The 18,073-nt window shown below is 33.4% G+C and overlaps 2 protein-coding genes across 6 annotated transcripts; one reads left to right on the top strand and one right to left on the bottom strand.

The window, feature by feature from the left end:
* The first annotated feature begins 2,062 nt into the window (after positions 1–2,062).
* On the top strand, positions 2,063–5,211 carry LOC121245092. 2 transcript variants are annotated; one of them, XM_041143387.1, is made up of 6 exons: positions 2,063–2,345; positions 2,491–2,927; positions 3,056–3,385; positions 3,476–3,859; positions 3,950–4,164; positions 4,335–5,211. In XM_041143387.1, the coding sequence occupies exons 1-6, from the start codon at positions 2,200–2,202 to the stop codon at positions 4,581–4,583; spliced, it is 1,761 nt and encodes a 586-aa protein (XP_040999321.1). In that variant the 5' UTR covers positions 2,063–2,199; the 3' UTR covers positions 4,584–5,211. The 2 variants fall into 2 exon arrangements, with proteins under 2 accessions (XP_040999321.1, XP_040999320.1); XM_041143386.1 differs by having other exon boundaries at positions 2,064–2,345; positions 3,053–3,385.
* Positions 5,212–7,316: 2,105 nt separating this feature from the next.
* Positions 7,317–14,643, bottom strand: LOC121245093 (serine/arginine-rich splicing factor SR34A-like). 4 transcript variants are annotated; one of them, XM_041143390.1, is made up of 14 exons: positions 14,416–14,600; positions 13,016–13,280; positions 12,745–12,862; positions 11,405–11,470; positions 11,249–11,323; positions 11,035–11,167; positions 10,836–10,882; positions 10,693–10,750; positions 9,598–9,647; positions 9,463–9,519; positions 8,837–8,916; positions 8,678–8,749; positions 8,552–8,588; positions 7,317–7,620 (listed from the first exon to the last, which is right to left on the bottom strand). In XM_041143390.1, exons 3-14 carry the CDS (start codon positions 12,829–12,831, stop codon positions 7,600–7,602), a joined length of 783 nt encoding a protein of 260 aa, XP_040999324.1. In that variant the 5' UTR covers positions 12,832–12,862; positions 13,016–13,280; positions 14,416–14,600; the 3' UTR covers positions 7,317–7,599. The 4 variants fall into 4 exon arrangements, with proteins under 4 accessions (XP_040999324.1, XP_040999325.1, XP_040999323.1 ...); XM_041143391.1 differs by having other exon boundaries at positions 13,016–13,087; XM_041143389.1 differs by lacking the exon at positions 13,016–13,280 and having other exon boundaries at positions 12,745–12,859; positions 14,416–14,643.
* Positions 14,644–18,073: the final 3,430 nt, after the last annotated feature.

Below are 18,073 nucleotides of genomic sequence, written 5' to 3'. Positions count from 1 at the left end.
AAAAGTAATAAGAGGCTGACGTATTGAATGGTATAAATGAATCAACACATCTAATTCGGAAAATTGTTCGATTTCTAACTAATTCAATGTTAAATTAGCTTCCTTAGTTTGTTGGCTGCTCATGGAATTATTGCGAGAAACCATAATGCTGTGTTTGATAAGTTGAGACTGTTTATTTTTCTCTTAAAAAAAATTAAATAATTCACTATTATTCATAAATTATTTATTATCTTTAAATTATTATTTATAAATTATTTATTATTTTTTATCATTATTATTTATAAATTATCTATCACCTTATAAACATCTAAATATAACGTCGAAGAAGACGTGAGATCGAGGTACATTCATGGATTGCTTTTAATTACGCGTTGTTGCTAATCAGCTTTATATAAAAAAACTATAAAAAAAAGCTTCATGGCAAAGACCAAGATCCTCCTCTCAAAGTCATCCCCACATCATGAACTGCTTTTTTCTCTTTTTTCTCCTTTTGGTATACATGAGGCAAAGTACTGATCATCCTTTGAAAATGATGATCATGATCAGGGCAGTTACTTAGTTTCATTGTTTTCGCAATAATATAAGATGAGGTTGAAGTTAAAAAATTAAATAAAATATTACGAAAATATATATATTTATATTTTTTTTAGATTTGAGAAAGTTGAATTGTTTATTTTATTTTGTATAGAAATTTTAAAAAATTGTAATGATGAGATGAGATGAGATGAGTTAAGAAGTTTTTTATAATGATTAATGCGTGTCACGTGAAATTAAACTTATAATGATCGAGTATATATATATATATATAAACGAATTTTTTTTCTCATTAAACTAATTATTAATTCCATATATTATAGGATATTATCCTTTAATTACCCAATATAATATACTAGGTTTCTCTACTTTTTAATGTAGACTTGTTTTTAATATCTACAGATTTTAATAGAGGCCGGTTCATTAACAAAATTAAATTAGTGCAAAATATTAATGCACCAAATTATTTAGTTATGAAATATGTAGCTAGAGTCCAGCACAAAAATGGTAAAACAAGGTCAAATTTGACATTTCCTTTTTATTTTCATTCCACTTTGACTAAGAACATTCTCATTAGACTGGTCAAATGCATATTCACATAAATTTACATTTACCTATTCCATTTAAATTCAATCCCCATATTAGATTATCTATTTATTCTATATATAATAATAAAATAATATTAATTTAATAGTTAATTAATTTAATTTATTTTTATCACATTTTGTAATTATACCAATTAAATGTTAATAATAATTATATTCTAAATGTTAATGTCAATTATATTCTAATTAATTTAATTTATTTGCTTGGAGTAAGAAACTAGTATTTTAATGTTTGATGAAGTAATATTTATAGTTAGCTATATTTGGTGAAGCACTGTAGCTGAAATCTAAATTGTTTTAGAGATGTCCAATCCAATGTGGAGTCTTTTTGGCACAGATTATCTAAATTTTAGCTATCCTTCAATTTTAGTCAAGTCAATGAAGATGCTCTAGTGATATTGTCTATCAACTTTTGAATTTTTTTTTTTTTTAACGGATAGTCCTGTAGCCTGATTGGTATAACCCCAGTTTCCAAAAATGAGGTATAGAGTTCAAAATCACCTCACCCACTAAAAAAAAAAAAAAAAACTTTTGATTTTTTTCTTTAAATAAAAAGTGGATGATCTAAAATGGTAAAAATGCGATATTTTATACTGAGGGAAGAAAATGAATAAAAATGCGGTGCATGACATTACTCCAAAATAAATTATTCCCAATTTAGGAATAAAATGAATTAAAAATAAGAAAATATATAGGATATGTATGCATGTCCCATGGCCAAGCAAATAATGTACATGATTAGAGCTGTACATTCAGTTAATTAAATGACACGTTTACCCTTGTTCGAGGACATAATGTTTGAAACATGATTAGGGTACTGATGGACAACATTGTAGGGAGGTATTTGACATTTTGCTTTACGTGAGATTGACCGACAAGGAAGAGATCATGACACGATATGAAAGGCAGCAACGTCGTCCAAAGGCAAAGAGCACACTTTTTTCTGGGACTCTCTCTCTCTCTGCCTTTGTTATTTATTTATTTATTTTCTTGGCTCTGTGAGTCTGCTTTTGCTTTGTGTAAGATCAGTGCTTTGGAACTCAAATTTGGAAGGAAGAAAATGCCATGTTCGAAGGAGGAAGCTCTTGTTAGGCTATTCTACAATGTCTCAAGCTCCTTCCACCTTCTTTTCCTCTTCCTTTACTGCTCCACCCTTCTGCTCCTCAAGCTCTTCCATTTTCTTCGCAGCAATCCATTAATTCAGAGGTCTATACTTATCAACATCTCTCTCTCTCTCTCTCTCTCTCTCTCTCTCTCTCTCTCTATATATATATATATATATCCCTTTTCATTTCTCACAGTATGCATATCCTTGCTTGTTTTTTCTTTTCTCGATTCTTTTGTGTTGCAGAAACGAAAATGGATACGAGTATCACTTACTCTCCGAGGAAGAAGAGGTAGACCAAGAAGAAGAAGAAGAAAGGTATGTTCATCATGCTGAATGCACTGAGAAAGATGATCCTCTTGTGGCTGACATCATTCATGGCGGTGAAGCGCCAGTACTGTCATTAAGAAGCCAATCTCAGAGGTTTAAAACTCTTTCTGAAGAATTCATAACCCCAAGTGAAACGCTGTCTGTTCATGAATCTTCCCGAGGTTCGGAATCTGAAGATGAAGTTGAAGATGTGTTCGTGGAGGAATTACTCCCTACAAGAGACATTAAAGATGCTGATTCGGTTATTCTCAAATCGGATCCAAATCAGAGCAGGCCCACCACATCCATGCCAATAAGCATAAACCTACGAAAAAGTGAATTGGATCAGGACAAGGACAAAAACCCAGATCATGGTAATTGCATGCATGCGTCATGTCTAGATAGCATCTAAGTTTGTTACATACTCACAGAGTCACATGTATATAGCAGTACTACTTTCTGATACGACATGGTCGTCTTTGCTAATGCTGTGTTGCAGAAGATCGTCACTTTCGTAGTGAAAGAAAAGATCAGGAATTCTTGATTTTTGAACCACCCAATAAGTTGGAGACAAAGAAGTTTCTAGTTCAAGAGAAGGATGATGATGATCATGATGAGATCTTTGGCGACTCCTGCACCGTTGGTTCTACATCTAAGAGCTCATCTGAGTGGAGAAGCTCGATTAATTGCAGGGATTCAGGAACTGAAGATCCATTTTCTTCTTCATCTCGGAGGAGTTGCCCCAAGTGGGAATCTTACACAGTGTTTCAAAAATATGATGAAGAAATGACATTCCTCGATAGAATCAGTGCACAAAAGCTTCAGGAAACAGGTATTTTCACTTTCTATGTATAATTTTGTCGAGATTTTGACATTATAATGTAATTCTCATGATCTTTTGGAATAATTCTTTCTACTTCAGAATCACTTAGGTCTATTCAAGTGTGTCCGAGATCAATATCAGAGAGACTTGTTCATAAGTTTGCAACGATGAACAAAAGGCCGCCGCCGGCATCAGATATCCGGCAGAACCCATATCAGGAACTGGAGGCAGCCTATGTTGCACAGATTTGCTTAACATGGGAAGCTCTCAATTGGAACTACAAGTATTTTCAGCAGAAGAGAGCTTCCCGCCAGGATCATGACCCCGGCTGTCCTGCCCATGTTGCTCAAGAGTTTCAGCAATTTCAAGTTCTTTTACAGAGATATGTAGAGAATGAACCTTATGAGCAAGGCCGGAGACCTGAGGTTTATGCAAGGATGAGGCTTTTAGCACCAAAGCTGCTTCTGGTGCCAGAATACCGAGGTATAAACTTAATTATTAAGGAAATTGATCACTTTTAACTTCATTGATACGAAATCTTTTTCTTTTTCTTAATGATGTTTGTCTTAAAAGATTCAGAAGACGACCAAAAGCAGGATGGTTTTGGATCAAGAATTTCATCAGCAGAGTTTCTTCTTATAATGGAGGACGGAATCAGAACTTTCATGAATTTTCTCAAGGCTGACAAGCAAAAACCATGCCAAATTATATCAGCATTTTTTAGGAGAAACAGAAAAGGTTCAATTGATCCAACTCTTCTCAATCTGGTGAAGAAGGTTAATCAAAAAGTAAGCCTGCATTTGCTGCCACCTCCTTTCGATCATAAATCAAAACATGCATGCATTAGTATCAAAGGCATCATATATATATATATATATATATATATATATATATATATATATATATTTTGTCCAAATTTTAATATGTAGTAGTACCTGTCTTTCTTAACTGTACACAGAAGAAGACAAAGCTTAAAGATCTTCGCGGTGCATGGAAATGCTTGAGAAAAAGATCAAGGCTGAAGGTAGATGAAGAGATGGAGATATTAATGGGTCTAATAGATCTGAAAGTGGTGTCTAGGGTTCTGAGAATGAAAGAAATAAATGAAGAACAAATGCATTGGTGTGAAGAGAAGATGAGCAAAGTTAGAATTTTGGAAGGTAAACTGCAAAGAGATTCCTCAACACTTTTCTTCCCAGCTCACTGACATTGACCCACCACCACCACATGACCAGTTCCACAGTATTTTGCTAAGTTATGACTAGATAATGAATGTGCATGCCTGACTGCACAAAATGATGAATATCCTGGACACTTTTTGCAAATACCTTAAGAAAAAAAGTGGATCGGGCGCGCAGGGCGCTGGCCCTACAAATCAAAGTGATCAGTACAATACATGTGGGTGAAAGAGATCTTTGGAGCAATGGAATCCATGAAAGGAATAAGCTGCAAGCCTGCATGACTCATCAATTCTGAAAGTGAAAGACCGGAAATTACAAAGCAAGGGGCAAGGAACATGCATGAAGATAGAGACAATGAAGGATGTATAGCTTTGGCTTGCTTTAACTTTTTTTCTTTTTTATCTTTTATCAGATCTAGTTTTTAGTAAGGCATTAACAGAGCTGACTAGCTAAAAAGAAGACTCGGCGGGGCTGCTAGACATTCAGTGGGATAAAAAGGTATACTAGCACATGAAGGCGATTCGTAGACTCAGGAAAGTAGAAAAATAAAGCATCAATATTATTATAATTTATTGGTCCTGAATTTAGAGTACTATATCATGTCATGATCAGATGTAAGCATGAATTCTAAGCACAAATTTAATTTAATTTGCAGATCTTAGAGATGTGATTATAATTGTAGCCTTGAAATCATGTTGAACTAAATTACCTTAGAGTAATATTTCATGTGATTCGTGATGTTTTCTCTTTGGTGCAAGAAAGTTATATATATATATATATATATATATATATATATATATATATTGTAATGACGATACAATTTTAAGGTGTTTAAGTCTCACGCACTAATTTAAAAAAAATGAACAAATTTAAAATCCACATTATCCAATCTTCGGTTCCTCTAATACAATTGAGATTGTTGCAAGAATAAGGATCATGAGTTTTACTACAAATCAGCAACTATTCACATGATCACACACTCTACACATGGCGTGGAATTTTTTTTTTTCTTTTTTTTATAGGGTGTGGGGTGTTTTTCATAAAGTGTGGAGTGTGAGATAATGAATAGTTACTGATGAGAAAAATTTTTTAAGGGTCATATATGCACCCGGTAGAAAACAGTAATACTCAAGCCAAAATACTTGAATTATTTAATTATGGTACAAAGATTTGAAGTTTCTTTAAATTGATCATTTTCTATTGTTCTTTGCTTGAAGGTTGGGATGACAAGGAGATGGTGAAAATAACTAATTAATCACGAGATAATTAACGAAAAAACAGAAGTACTCGCCAATGATCAGAACAAGCTAAGAGAAGTTTGGCCTTGTTTGGATTGAGACTGCAATCCAATCCATATCATTTCATTTTATCTAAATAAGATTAATTTTTTTAAATTCTTAGATAAAATATAATAAACAATTCAATTTTTTTAAATCTTAAAATAAAAATAATATTAAAATGAAATTTTATTCAACTCTTAATTTTTATCTCATTTTATCTCATTTCAATTCACTATTTAAATATTTTTATTATATGTAAAATGGTTAACGTATGTTGGGATATAAATGGCAAGTAGGTCCCACTGATCAGGCTCTCATACCCTTTGCTTCAAGTGCCACGTACGTTTCTCGACGACCTGGGCCCACATGCATCGACCATGTTGTCTACACTTCTTATGGAAGTTAACATCTTAATTATATTTTAATTATATAAATTATACGATTTAAAAATTAGCATATAAACAAGAAAAAATGATATTTGACTCTATGAGTTTATCTCCTCAAAGCTACCGAACAGATATTTTTTTTATTTTTTATTTTTTCTTAATGGTTAAGAGAATAATTATTAGTGAAGTTGTATATTTTTTTTTAAAGACGTTTAAAAATATTTGAAAAAAAAAATAAAAATAAAATATATAATTTGCACCGGTGGTAAATTTGAGGGGGCAAACTCATGAGTTTGAGTAGAAGCATCCTATAAATTAACAAACTACTTAGTGTATAATTTATTATATAAGTTATAAAATGCTAAATTTAAGTACTTTTTATGCAATTAGTTGATGCAAATGGAAATCAATAATAATAATAATAATGAATTTGTTATGTCAATAAACAAGATTACAAATAGATTTCTTTTCAATTACTTTATGAAAATCCTTCATTTTTTTCAAAGTTAAAGACTACAATCGTCTAATCGGTTATCGATATATGAAAATCAATGTGAGTACTTCTAATTATAAGCCGAAGAACGATAGCTCATAACCATATATTTCACAAGAGAAGGAAATGATAAATGCCATTTTATCATAAAATAAATTAATTTATATCATTTTCTTATTACCTTTTCTACAAATTCTGATAAACCGATTTTGTCCTTACATAGTTTTTTTTTTTTTTTTTTTATAGTTTGTATAACAAGATTTGTCAATTTGGCTTTTATAATTTTCATCCAATCAAACTGTCCCTATGCAAATCACCATGTTCAGCAGCCAGCCAGACTTTAAACAGCCTTGGAGCAGAAGATTAGGTTTAACTTGGATGCACAATGTTTATTTCCCATAAAGGATGTTAACTGGCAACTGATAAATGCTGCAGTCGTGTAGGGTGCCATAGAGGTTTTCAAACTTGTGTATTTGAAAGGAAAATACACAAGTTTGATAGACCTTCAAGACCCATCTTTAAAGATCTTTTCAAGGTTGAAATCACAGATTATTATCACATCCAGAATATATTATTAAGAAAAAATCGACAAACATTAGATTTGCAAGCCAACGGAATTTCCATTCACAATAGTATGATAAAAGTCGGAAATCTCCTGGATAGTGGCCTAAAAGACAGCGTACACATACCTTGCAGATACTAGCTTGAGTAGAATGAAAATGGCAAAATAAGCAATTTATGATTCAAGTCATACAGTCAACACCTAGTCTATCAAGGATTATCATTAATCGATTCCAGCTAATTCCATGTAAAACCTAGCAAAGTTTCTCCTCAAACTCTACCATATATGTCTGGAAGAGTTTTGACATTGCTTGCATGGAAATCAGCCACTATCTGACCGTGCCTGAAAAGAGATTAAGCTTCCATAAGACATCCAGAACATTTCATTAAGTAATTTCTACATGAAAAAGGAGGTTCAGAAAATGTGAAGTCGAATTTCCTTTTTACTTCTACCCTTTTTCCAATCATTATTTTGATCGGTGAAAATAAAGATGGGTTTTGGTGTCTAAGAACCAAGAAGAATACACAGACAAACATAGAAGTTTTAAGAAAGAAAATTGATATTTATCAAAACTATCATCCTCTCAACATCCCTTGATGTGGCATCAAATGATTGATAAACAAGTAGAACTTAACAAATAGTTTCTCAATCATTTAATCTCATATTATGGGATGGTGAGAAGATGATGAATAAAAGAATGACGAGTAGCATTACTCAAAAAGAAAAATGATATTTATTATCTTTTAACTATCATGTTGTTGTTCCATTCAAAGCATGGCAAGCAAATCTAACCATTGCCATTATTCCTTTTTTTTTTTTCAAAAAAAAAAAATAAGAAAAGAAAGAAAAAAAGACTAACAACCATGAATGACAAAAGATTTCTGATACATAACAGATTTAAGAAAAAGAAATAATTATTTTTATAAAAGGAACAGCACTGAAAAGACAGGAAAATAAATAACTGATGATACAAGTGAAATATGGAAATGACAGAATGTTCATCATCGGAGGATCCTACACGCACAAGGTAAAGTCAAAATCAACTAATTAGGTGTTCCAAACATCATCAGGCCAAAACATTTACGGGAAAGATACATCCCAATGCAGCCAGCCAAAGAGACATTTTAATACTCGACCATGTCTGGTTTTGGGCAGTCACTGCCTAAGTTCTAAGGAGATGAATGGTCACACTGTTGCCACTCCTACTAAAGTAACTAAGTACCAACATGCATGCAACATATAATTTTGCGAAGCAATCCTAGAGTTCAATTACCTGGAGAGGAGATCCTGACCTTGATCTTGATCTTGGCCTGCATGTTTTGAAGTTAATATCATTGATATGGGTAATAGAACAGCACCACAAGGCATACATAAACCGGTGTGAGTAAATCCCAGGTACCTGGAAGATTTGACAGGAGATGCAGATCTGGATCTTGATACCGATCTAGAAATAGAGCGTTCCAATGATATACTGAAGAAAGAAACAAAATACATTATCGGATATATAAGAAATGCAAAGGCATGAAACAGAAAGAAATTGACTGAAGAAAGTCAGTACCTCCTGTCCCTCCTTTCACTTCTGCTTCGGCTGCGGCTTCTACTTCGGCTCCTTATGGGACTGCCCTCGTACTTCTTGACCTGTCCCACCATATGTAAAAGCAAACTTTAATACAAGAATGAACATTTAGGCTCACCCATATGCATCGGCACCCCCAATGTACAAATATTCAACTGCTCTATTCCTGTCAACAGACCTTGGAATCTAACATTTTTTTTTTTAACATGAAAAAGGGGGTATGATCAATAAATCAGCTTAAAGTATAAAGGAAGCATTTTTAAAGAAACAAAGATGCACTAGCAGATTATTGAATTTTTTAGTGATGAGTAAAGATAAATGAACAATTCACAAACATATAGAGAATAAAATAAAGGCTAAAATACTTTTGGCCTAACAATTTAAGGCAGGTACCAATTTGATAACGAGAATTTAAAATGTTTCAATTCCACCCAGAAAACTAATGGATCTAAAGTGCTATATCAATCAAAATCCAAGTTTTCAGGAACAAAACTGGAACATTATAAATTCTAGTTGCCAAAAGGGAACATACCTGTTAGTGACCCAAAATATAATTTAGACAATAATGATCCAACTAAGTTATCAAAATGATAGAAAGAAACGGTTACCCGAATGTAACCTCTTGCCCAAGGATTTCTGAATTCGGTGTCATCAAGCTTCCGAATCTGAAAAACAGACAAGTCAGCAGTCATAGCAGACTGAAGCACAATTTCAGCAAATTAAGTGCTCTCTGTATGACTTACAGCATATTTCATGTCATCATAATTAGTGTAATCAACAAGGCCAAAGGTCCCTGGAGAGAGAAATTACATATTGTGAGTACTAGACGAGAATATCATTAACCATGTCAACTATGTGGAAATGCAAAGAGGCTTGCATAAGAACTACTAAGAAGTTAAATGTAATCATTTAGACATAATTGAGAAGAGGTTAAATGAGCCATCATGTGTACCACGATGATTGCTCGTGGTCCCATATCCCCAAAGCATAAGACTGAATTGATACAGACAAATAGGCAATGTGGGTGTGTAGACAATCTAGAGCACTGTTTTAAATACCGTCCGGTACGGCCGAAATATGCCGTACCGGCCACTGGTCCGATACAGGTGTTGCATATATTTCGTACCAGCCCAAATACCAGCCGTACCGGCCTATATTTCGGCCTGTATTTCGACCCATACCAGAAGATATTTCAGCCTTTATTTTTTTTCATTTTTTCAAACTACAAACTCATTTTTTTATCCCAATTCAGACTAGACTATTTATAATTTATATATATGTATTTATATATAATTTATTCATATATAAACTATTATTTTTGAATATAAATTATATATATTTATATATATAATTTATTCATATATCGACTATCCCGAAACGGTACACGAAACGGTACCGATACCGAAATATTTCGTTCCAATGCCTTGACCGGTACGGCGTCCGGTACGGTATTCAAAACTTTGATCTAGAGAGCTTCATGAGCTATACTTCTATATATCTACCAACAATATCTCATTTCACCACTTCTGTTATATAGACCGAACAGAAGAACAAGGCATCAACCTGCAAAACCCAAACTATAATTCCACTACCCGCATAGGACACCTTTTTTAAAATAAATTTTGAGACATTCTAATCTTTTCCATAGACCTTACACTTCTCAACAAACATAATGAAGAAGGCCTGCAGAGCTATTTTCCAATCTAAAGCACATATCCATTTCCATCCTCTAAAAAGAAAACCAAGATGTAAATATAAAACCACATGTGAACAATAAAAGATCACGTGGGCACTGATTGCGAAACAGTTAATTGAAACATATTTTGCATAAGGCATACCTTCACTGTCACGGGATACCTCTGCAAAACATACATCACCAGCTTTCCGCATATGATCCTGAAACAAGTTTACCATAAAGTTACCTGGCAGCAGCATGGGGGAAATCATTCAAGTTGCTTGTTAGAGAAAAAGATTTCCACACCTTCAAATCTTGCCAGGAAGCAGAAGAAGGGAGCCCACGGACAACAACTGTAAAGAAAATACAAACACAGATCGGAACTGTTAGTACACCTGAACCGTACCAAGTCAAAAGATATAAATATGTAAGCACTGTGCATTAGTTTCCTCACTTTCTCCTAAACCTATTTTGGAACAAAAAACTACTCTCCTAATTAATTCACCTCGAAATTCAGAATGGCGTGAGATACCAAATCGGCCACCACCACTGCTGCCACCTCCGCCGCCGCCGCCGCCACCATAGCCACCACGACGATCACTTGAAGATGGCCCTCTACCGCCATGGGCAAGTTCAACCTTCACATAGAACAAATGAGAAACTAATCAAGTAAAATGCAAGATATGTACCCCAAAAAGCTAATTGGTGACTCTCGTTACCCTCAACCGACAACCATCAAAGTTATAGCCATCACGGCCCCTGATTGCATCTTCTGCATCCCGAGCATTATCAAACTGACAACAAAAGGGAAAATGAATATTGAAAAATAATCTTTTTAAAATGAATCCAACAAAAAACCAAGTTACAAGGAGTACCTCCACAAAACAATAACATGGAGGGCGGGGCGGAATCTTCAATTCAATATCCAATATACGGCCATACTGCAAAGGGAAAACAACATTTATTTTCTTGATAAGACACCATCCAACTTGGCCTCCAGTTAAACTATTCAGCATACCATCTATTTAGAACTGTACAATATGGTCACCAATCTCTTGGTAGTTGGATATTTCTGAGCCATTTATCATCAAGGAGTCGGAGTTGCTTCTCTTGTTTTTTTTTATAATGGGGGAACCATCCCACAGCAGATCCCTTAGGAAGTTAGCCACTTGGTGAAAAAAACATTGTACACTTATCCCCTCTTAACAACAAGGCACTTGATTTTTTGTCTCCAACAAACGTCCTCCAGGAAAGTAAACCTTTCAACCTCACCATTCATGAAATCCTTTCTCATTTTCTCTTCAACATCCATCACATTCTCCACCTCAACAAATTCAAAGGTACACAATTCATCCAGACATAGCTTTTCTGTCTCCCCACATTGCCAAACACTCCCTCATTCCAAACTTTCAAGTCAATTTTGAGAAGTAACTTTCAAGTCAGTTTTCAGAGCTTTGTGTTTGCATTCCACGCATAACTTGTGGATAAGCAGCTTGTACTTTACATGTGTGTGTGTCAATATAGATGTGTGTGTGTGTGTGTGTTTTGTAAGATCTTGTTCCCTTATTATCGCCAGAGTGTAGGTCGGTAAATGAAGATGATCCCTTTCTCCTATGGGTGCAATGAATGACTCTCACCTCACCCAGCCATTTGACCTATGGCATCATCTTCTTGCTTTTCAAACTAAGCTATTGCATAACAAGAAAGAAAGACCTCTCTTCCAAGATCAGTCCAACCCTAGATGTACTGGTCAATTAGTGGGGCATTCAAAGAAGCTATTCACCTTCACTGAGTGTCAAGGAAAGCAAGCACTTCATATATAAAGTGCTCCTGAAACAGAAATCTTTTTTATCCAAAGGCTATAATTGGTCGCACAACCAAAGAAGAGACATTTACTACATGAGCTACATACAGCAGATCCAACATACTTCTACAACTATTAAAGATCCTTTACATGAAGAGGATCAGATGAACAACATGATACTGACTGTAGCATAATATGGACATGAACAAATGCCCAAGCTAGCAAAAATCAGAGAGAAAGCAATACAAGTCGCAATGATGTGTGAATTAAATTAACTGGTCAGGATTTAAATGGTTATTTCTTAGGCTTAATATGAGAACAGTGTACACAAGAAATTCACCCAAAAACTAAAGGAGCATATACACAATAACCCAAAAAATACTATTTAAAAAAAAAAGTATACAACCAAACCTTGTAGAATAGATCTTCAATTTCTGATTCTCTTATATCTGAGGGCAGGTTTCCAACATAGATTGTGCGAGAAAAACGACCACTCATGTTTGACACACAAAATGGTGCAGATTACCTACTGTATAAACAATAGAAATCTCATAAATGAAGAAACAACAATCTCTCAATGTCTAAAAGAAAGTCTTGCAATAGATTGTGATGTCAAGTATCATCAACATGTACTTTGTTGATGATATTAAAAGTAAAGCAAAACCATAACAATGAAGCAAACCAAGAGAGCAATCCTCGAGGTGAGCCGTGCTCCACAAGCTCCATTGCTCATTTGCTCCAAGATGCTCCAATGCTATAATAATATTTGAAATAAAATTTGATCTCCACATCCTCTCCAGAATTTAAGCAGATGTATAGATCTTCTAAGAGTGACCAAGAATCTCCAATAATAATAAATAATACACAACTCCAACCCGATTCTCCCACTCCCTCTCTATACCCCTATGTATGATTGCAATGCTCATATTTGTCCAAGCGCTTGTCATCTATCATAAAGAAAGCATTGGTGTCAGGGCCGTAATCGAGCCAAGCCAAGCGGAGCCGAGTATTGACTGTTCAAGCACAGCTCGAGAGATCTATATGATGGCTTAAGCTCAGCTCAACTAAAATTGGCCATGCTCAGCTTGATTCCATTAAACAAACGAGTCAAGCCAAGCTCTGATTCAAGCTGATCACAAAGTAATCAAATGGACCAAAACAGGAACAGGAAAACAAGAACAATATATTCTTCAATCACAAAGCATGAGATTCCACGAGAGCCAAAGAGACAACAAATTTTTTGATCTGGCTTGCACAAACCCTAACGAATCAAACTTGATCCACCATACTTCACAAGAAATGAAACCATAGATAGGTCACTAAATAATAGGCCTAAAAATTAGCCAAAAAAAAGATCTAAATCTAGGGTAAATACTGTGTGATAACACGTTCAGGCTAATAACTATTGCGCACATAGCAAAATATAAATGAAGAAAATGATGATAACAGTTTATATTAGGATAATTGAAGGATACGAGCTAATCTAATCTACGAGCAAGATCAGATCGGAGGCATATACATTTCCAAAGCAGCACCACATATTTACAAACAATTTTTCTGGTCATATTTACCAAAACAATTGGTACCCTCAAAACTCAATTCCCAAAAAGTTTAGATTAAACAGGAACAAAAAGAAATGAGGGATTTCATAGTCATCAGAAAGTTTTTCTATTAAACCAATGTAGTCACCAAACAAGATAATTAAGCCATAGCATTAACTAAAATAAATCACATTTCATAATTGCAGGAAGGAAATTGACTATCTACAAGGTCAGCATAATTTCAATGGTCGTTAGTACCAGCCTTTGACATGCCGAACTCAGTGTGCAGAATCGAAGCACGTATGCGGAAAGAGTGATGAATCAACCGTAAGGAAGTGGACCCAAATTCAGTATTCGCACAAGTTAATAAATCAAAATGGTTTATTGGTTTTGCGAACACCAAACTACCATGCTTGAAGAAAAAGTAAAAACCAGAGACAGGAAATACACCTCGTGCTTTCAAAACTGTGAAGAATCGGTTTTGAGAACACGAAAACACCACAAAAACAGGAAACAATGCATGAGTCGAGGCGAAACGCACCTTTTGAACTTAGGTTTTCAGAGAAATATTGGAGAGAGAGCTGTACGTCGCCGCGGCGGTCAGGCAAAGAGCAGCTCGTAAGACGGAGGAGAGGATGAAACGGCGCACAGAGATACAAGGATCCAGAAGAATAAACCCTTACCCTGGTCCCTGGTAAAACGACAGCGTTTTGAAATACCGGTAAAAGACATGGCTGGATCTAGGCGATCGGACCGACTGATTCTCACCCCGGTCGGTCTGGTCTGAATTACATAGGACCGAATTCATTCAGTACGGTCTACGATCCAGGAATTTTTCATTTCAAACCGAATTGAATGAAAATAAAAAAATGTATTTATTTTATAATTTATATTTATATAATTTCTATCTAATCTAATCCTATCACTAACTCACCATTAAGTAATTATTAACTAATACTAATATTTATAATTTTATACTAATACTAATATCTATACTAATACTAATAGTCTAGATTCTAATATGGTATAAATAAATAAATAAATATTAATAGTCTAATATAGACTATAGTTATACTAATATAGTTATAACTTATACAAAATCACTATAACTAATATTACTAATATATAGCTATACTATATTACTAATAGTCTAATATTAATAATATTATATAGTTTTACTAATCATAATAAGTTAATAACTAATCACTATAAGTCTATAGAGTATAATCATATATATTTAGTATCAATCTATTATTATATTCTTTAATGTATTACTAATACTATTAAGAGTTATAGTATAAATTATAATATATGTATAATTTATAAATTTATAATAGTATGGATAATTAAATATTTTATGTTTATTTATAATAGTATGTTAAGTATGTATCTTTCTCAATTATGGATGTAATATTTATGGATAATTAAATTATTTATGCTTATTGCTTTATATATATAATGTTAAAAGTTGTATATGGCTCATTACGCATTACTATACTTTCAGTTAGTAATAAAGTAATAATTAGCATCATCAATATAATTATAACTAAACTAAATCACTATAGTCTATAATTATAAATTATAACTAAATCACTATAAGTCTATAAGTCTACTATCTATATATAGTATTGAATTATTAATATCACTATGAGTCTATGAGACTATGACCATATATTATTATATAGTATTAATATCACTATTAAATTATTAATATAGTATATAGTAATAATAGTATTAGTAATGATTTATATCAATGTATTATTATATAATATATAGTATTAATATCACTATATCATTATAATATATATACACACACTATAAGTCTATATATAGTAGAAACAGTAACATTATAATAGTATAATATATAGTATTAGTATATATTAATATATTTTAAGAGTTATAGGATTATAACATAATATATGTATAATAGTATAGTATTAATATCACTATAACTATATATACCTAATAGGCTTATAGGCTAATACAATGATTTATTAATCATATACCTAAAACAATGATTTATTAATCATATAACATATACAAAATGTAAAAAATTAAAAGTTTAAAATATTGAAAAAGTGAAAATTATCATAGATTCACAGAATCATAAATTATAATACATTTAGTCATTGACATACTCTAAGTTAGTAACAAATTATTAATTAACATTTAACATCATAAATATAATTATCATTAATTATTTTTTCATGAGTTAATTAAATAATCTACATTAAATAGTTTATTTAATTTTAATTTTAATTTTACTAATTTAAATAATTTTTTTAATTAATTTATGTGCTAGAAAAATACAAGTGAAAAACACACATGTGAGCTGCCTTCCCAGAAATGGCCTCGTTTGGTATAAAATTGGACCTAAACGATGCCGTTTTAGTCACTAGCAAAACAAATAAATGGGTTGTGTGAAACAGCGTCAATGACTCACTAAACGACGTCGTTTCACGCAACCCAATTATTTTTTTTCAATTTAACGTCCCTGAAAGGGCGCTGTTTGGGTCCAATTTCAAACCAAATTGCGCCGTTTTGTTTAATAACCCATCGTCCCAACCCCCCGCCTTCATCTTTACTTTCTAGTTTTTCCCAATTCTCTCCTCCCTCGTACGAAACCCTAAGCACCACGATCCCTCCTCTTGCCCCTGCGTCCCCTCCGTCGCAATGGGCTCACAGCCGATTGGTACCCTCTCTCTCTCTCTTTCACGACTTGCAACCCCTAAAGCCTAAGGTTATAAACTATAAACATTGCAATTTGTTTTGAATCTTTGATCTTGAATCCTTGATGTATTTGTTATGTGTTTTGTATTTGTTGAGAACTTGTGGGCACTGGGCCACTAGCAACCTGTTGTTTTGATTCTTTTGAATGTTGATGTATTTGTTGGTTATTTGGTTTTTTTATTACAAACTCAATAGATATCCTTTGTTATAAATAAATCTAGCAAACAATAGCAATACTGCTAATGAAGGTGTTCTTTGTTTGCCCTTTTTTTTTTTCCTTTTGCTCTATGATTCAATTTCTTGCTCGTTACACTTTCTTTATTTTCACTACATAGGACTGAAAGACTGACCGGACCGGCCCATCCTGAATGGGACCGGACTGAACCAGTCTTTATGCTTTTCGGTCCGGTTCAGGGTGGGAAAACCCTAGACCGAATAGGTTTGGTCTGGTCTGCAAAACCTCTTCAGGACCGACCAGACCGGATTGAAATCACCCCTAACTTGGATCAACTCAATTGAGGTGCAAATGAATTTCTAAAAAATATGAAATATTCCATAAATATTATGATATTTATATCTCTTATAATCTAAATCTTAAAATTCAAAAAAAAATTAGAGATCTAAATTATTTATAAAAATCGATGCCTCTTGAAAATAAATGAAAGAGAAATCACCATTCTTATACTTTTTATTTCATTATTATTTTTTATTTAATTTTTAAATAGTAGTATTAAATAGTTTTACACACTTCAAAAGAAAATTATAAAAATATTTTAGGAAGAATAAATAGTTCCTACAATATTCACAATAATAAACCAAATATGTTATCAAGTTAGCTTTAAACCGGTCGGGCTGCCTTTTCGGCCTTAACAACCTTCAGTTAGAATTACGACCCATCAGTAAGTCTACCAAACCAGCATGAAATTACACCAGATTGATTGAAGCCCTTTTTTTTTCCTGCCGATATTTCTTCAACCTTTCTCGAAAAGTCTCCAAGCTGAATCTACAAACACATCTCCTACCCTCTTTCAAAACGTTGAAGATCATTCTGTGATGAGGTAAGGCTAACAGCAACGACAAACTTGGTAGCTGCAGCCCATAGGGAAGAGGCAAGCCATCTCCTCTATCTATCAACTCGGTTTTTCTCTCTTGCCAACTAGTTTTCTTCTTCTACCCTAAGTATCAAGCTGCGTAAGTATTGAGCATTTGCTGTCCCTGTACTTTGAACCATATTAGAGAAAGTGCTTTCTTCATTTGACAGCAGTTTTTCTGGGGTATCATATTCTAAAACCTGAAAAACGCATGAATTTTATATCAACAAAGAATCTAGATGGAGCTAAAGACCGAAGGTCAAACAAAATCAGCTTAAAAAATGTCATGGATTCTCAAGTTCGAGTCATTCAAACTTTCAGCATTTCTCATCATCAAAGATAGGCATTATAGCAGCAAAAAAACAGCAACAACGATTT

Source organism: Juglans microcarpa x Juglans regia, chromosome 8S (genome assembly GCF_004785595.1).
Source record: "Juglans microcarpa x Juglans regia isolate MS1-56 chromosome 8S, Jm3101_v1.0, whole genome shotgun sequence".
NCBI lineage: Eukaryota > Viridiplantae > Streptophyta > Magnoliopsida > Fagales > Juglandaceae > Juglans > Juglans microcarpa x Juglans regia.
The sequence above is the reverse complement of the archived record's forward strand: the minus strand, read 5'-3'. Positions and strand labels throughout refer to the sequence as shown.

Coding starts and splice junctions, on each gene's coding strand:
- LOC121245092 (XM_041143386.1), top strand. CDS start 2,200: ATGCCATGTTCGAAGGAGGAAGCTCTTGTTAGGCTATTCTACAATGTC. Junction 2,928..3,052: donor GGACAAAAACCCAGATCATG/GTAATTGCATGC, acceptor GCTGTGTTGCAG/AAGATCGTCACTTTCGTAGT. Junction 4,165..4,334: donor TGAAGAAGGTTAATCAAAAA/GTAAGCCTGCAT, acceptor AACTGTACACAG/AAGAAGACAAAGCTTAAAGA.
- LOC121245093 (XM_041143389.1), bottom strand. CDS start 12,831: ATGAGTGGTCGTTTTTCTCGCACAATCTATGTTGGAAACCTGCCCTCA. Junction 10,883..11,034: donor ACGCCATTCTGAATTTCGAG/GTGAATTAATTA, acceptor TTTTCTTTACAG/TTGTTGTCCGTGGGCTCCCT. Junction 8,917..9,462: donor GGGCAAGAGGTTACATTCGG/GTAACCGTTTCT, acceptor ATGGTGGGACAG/GTCAAGAAGTACGAGGGCAG.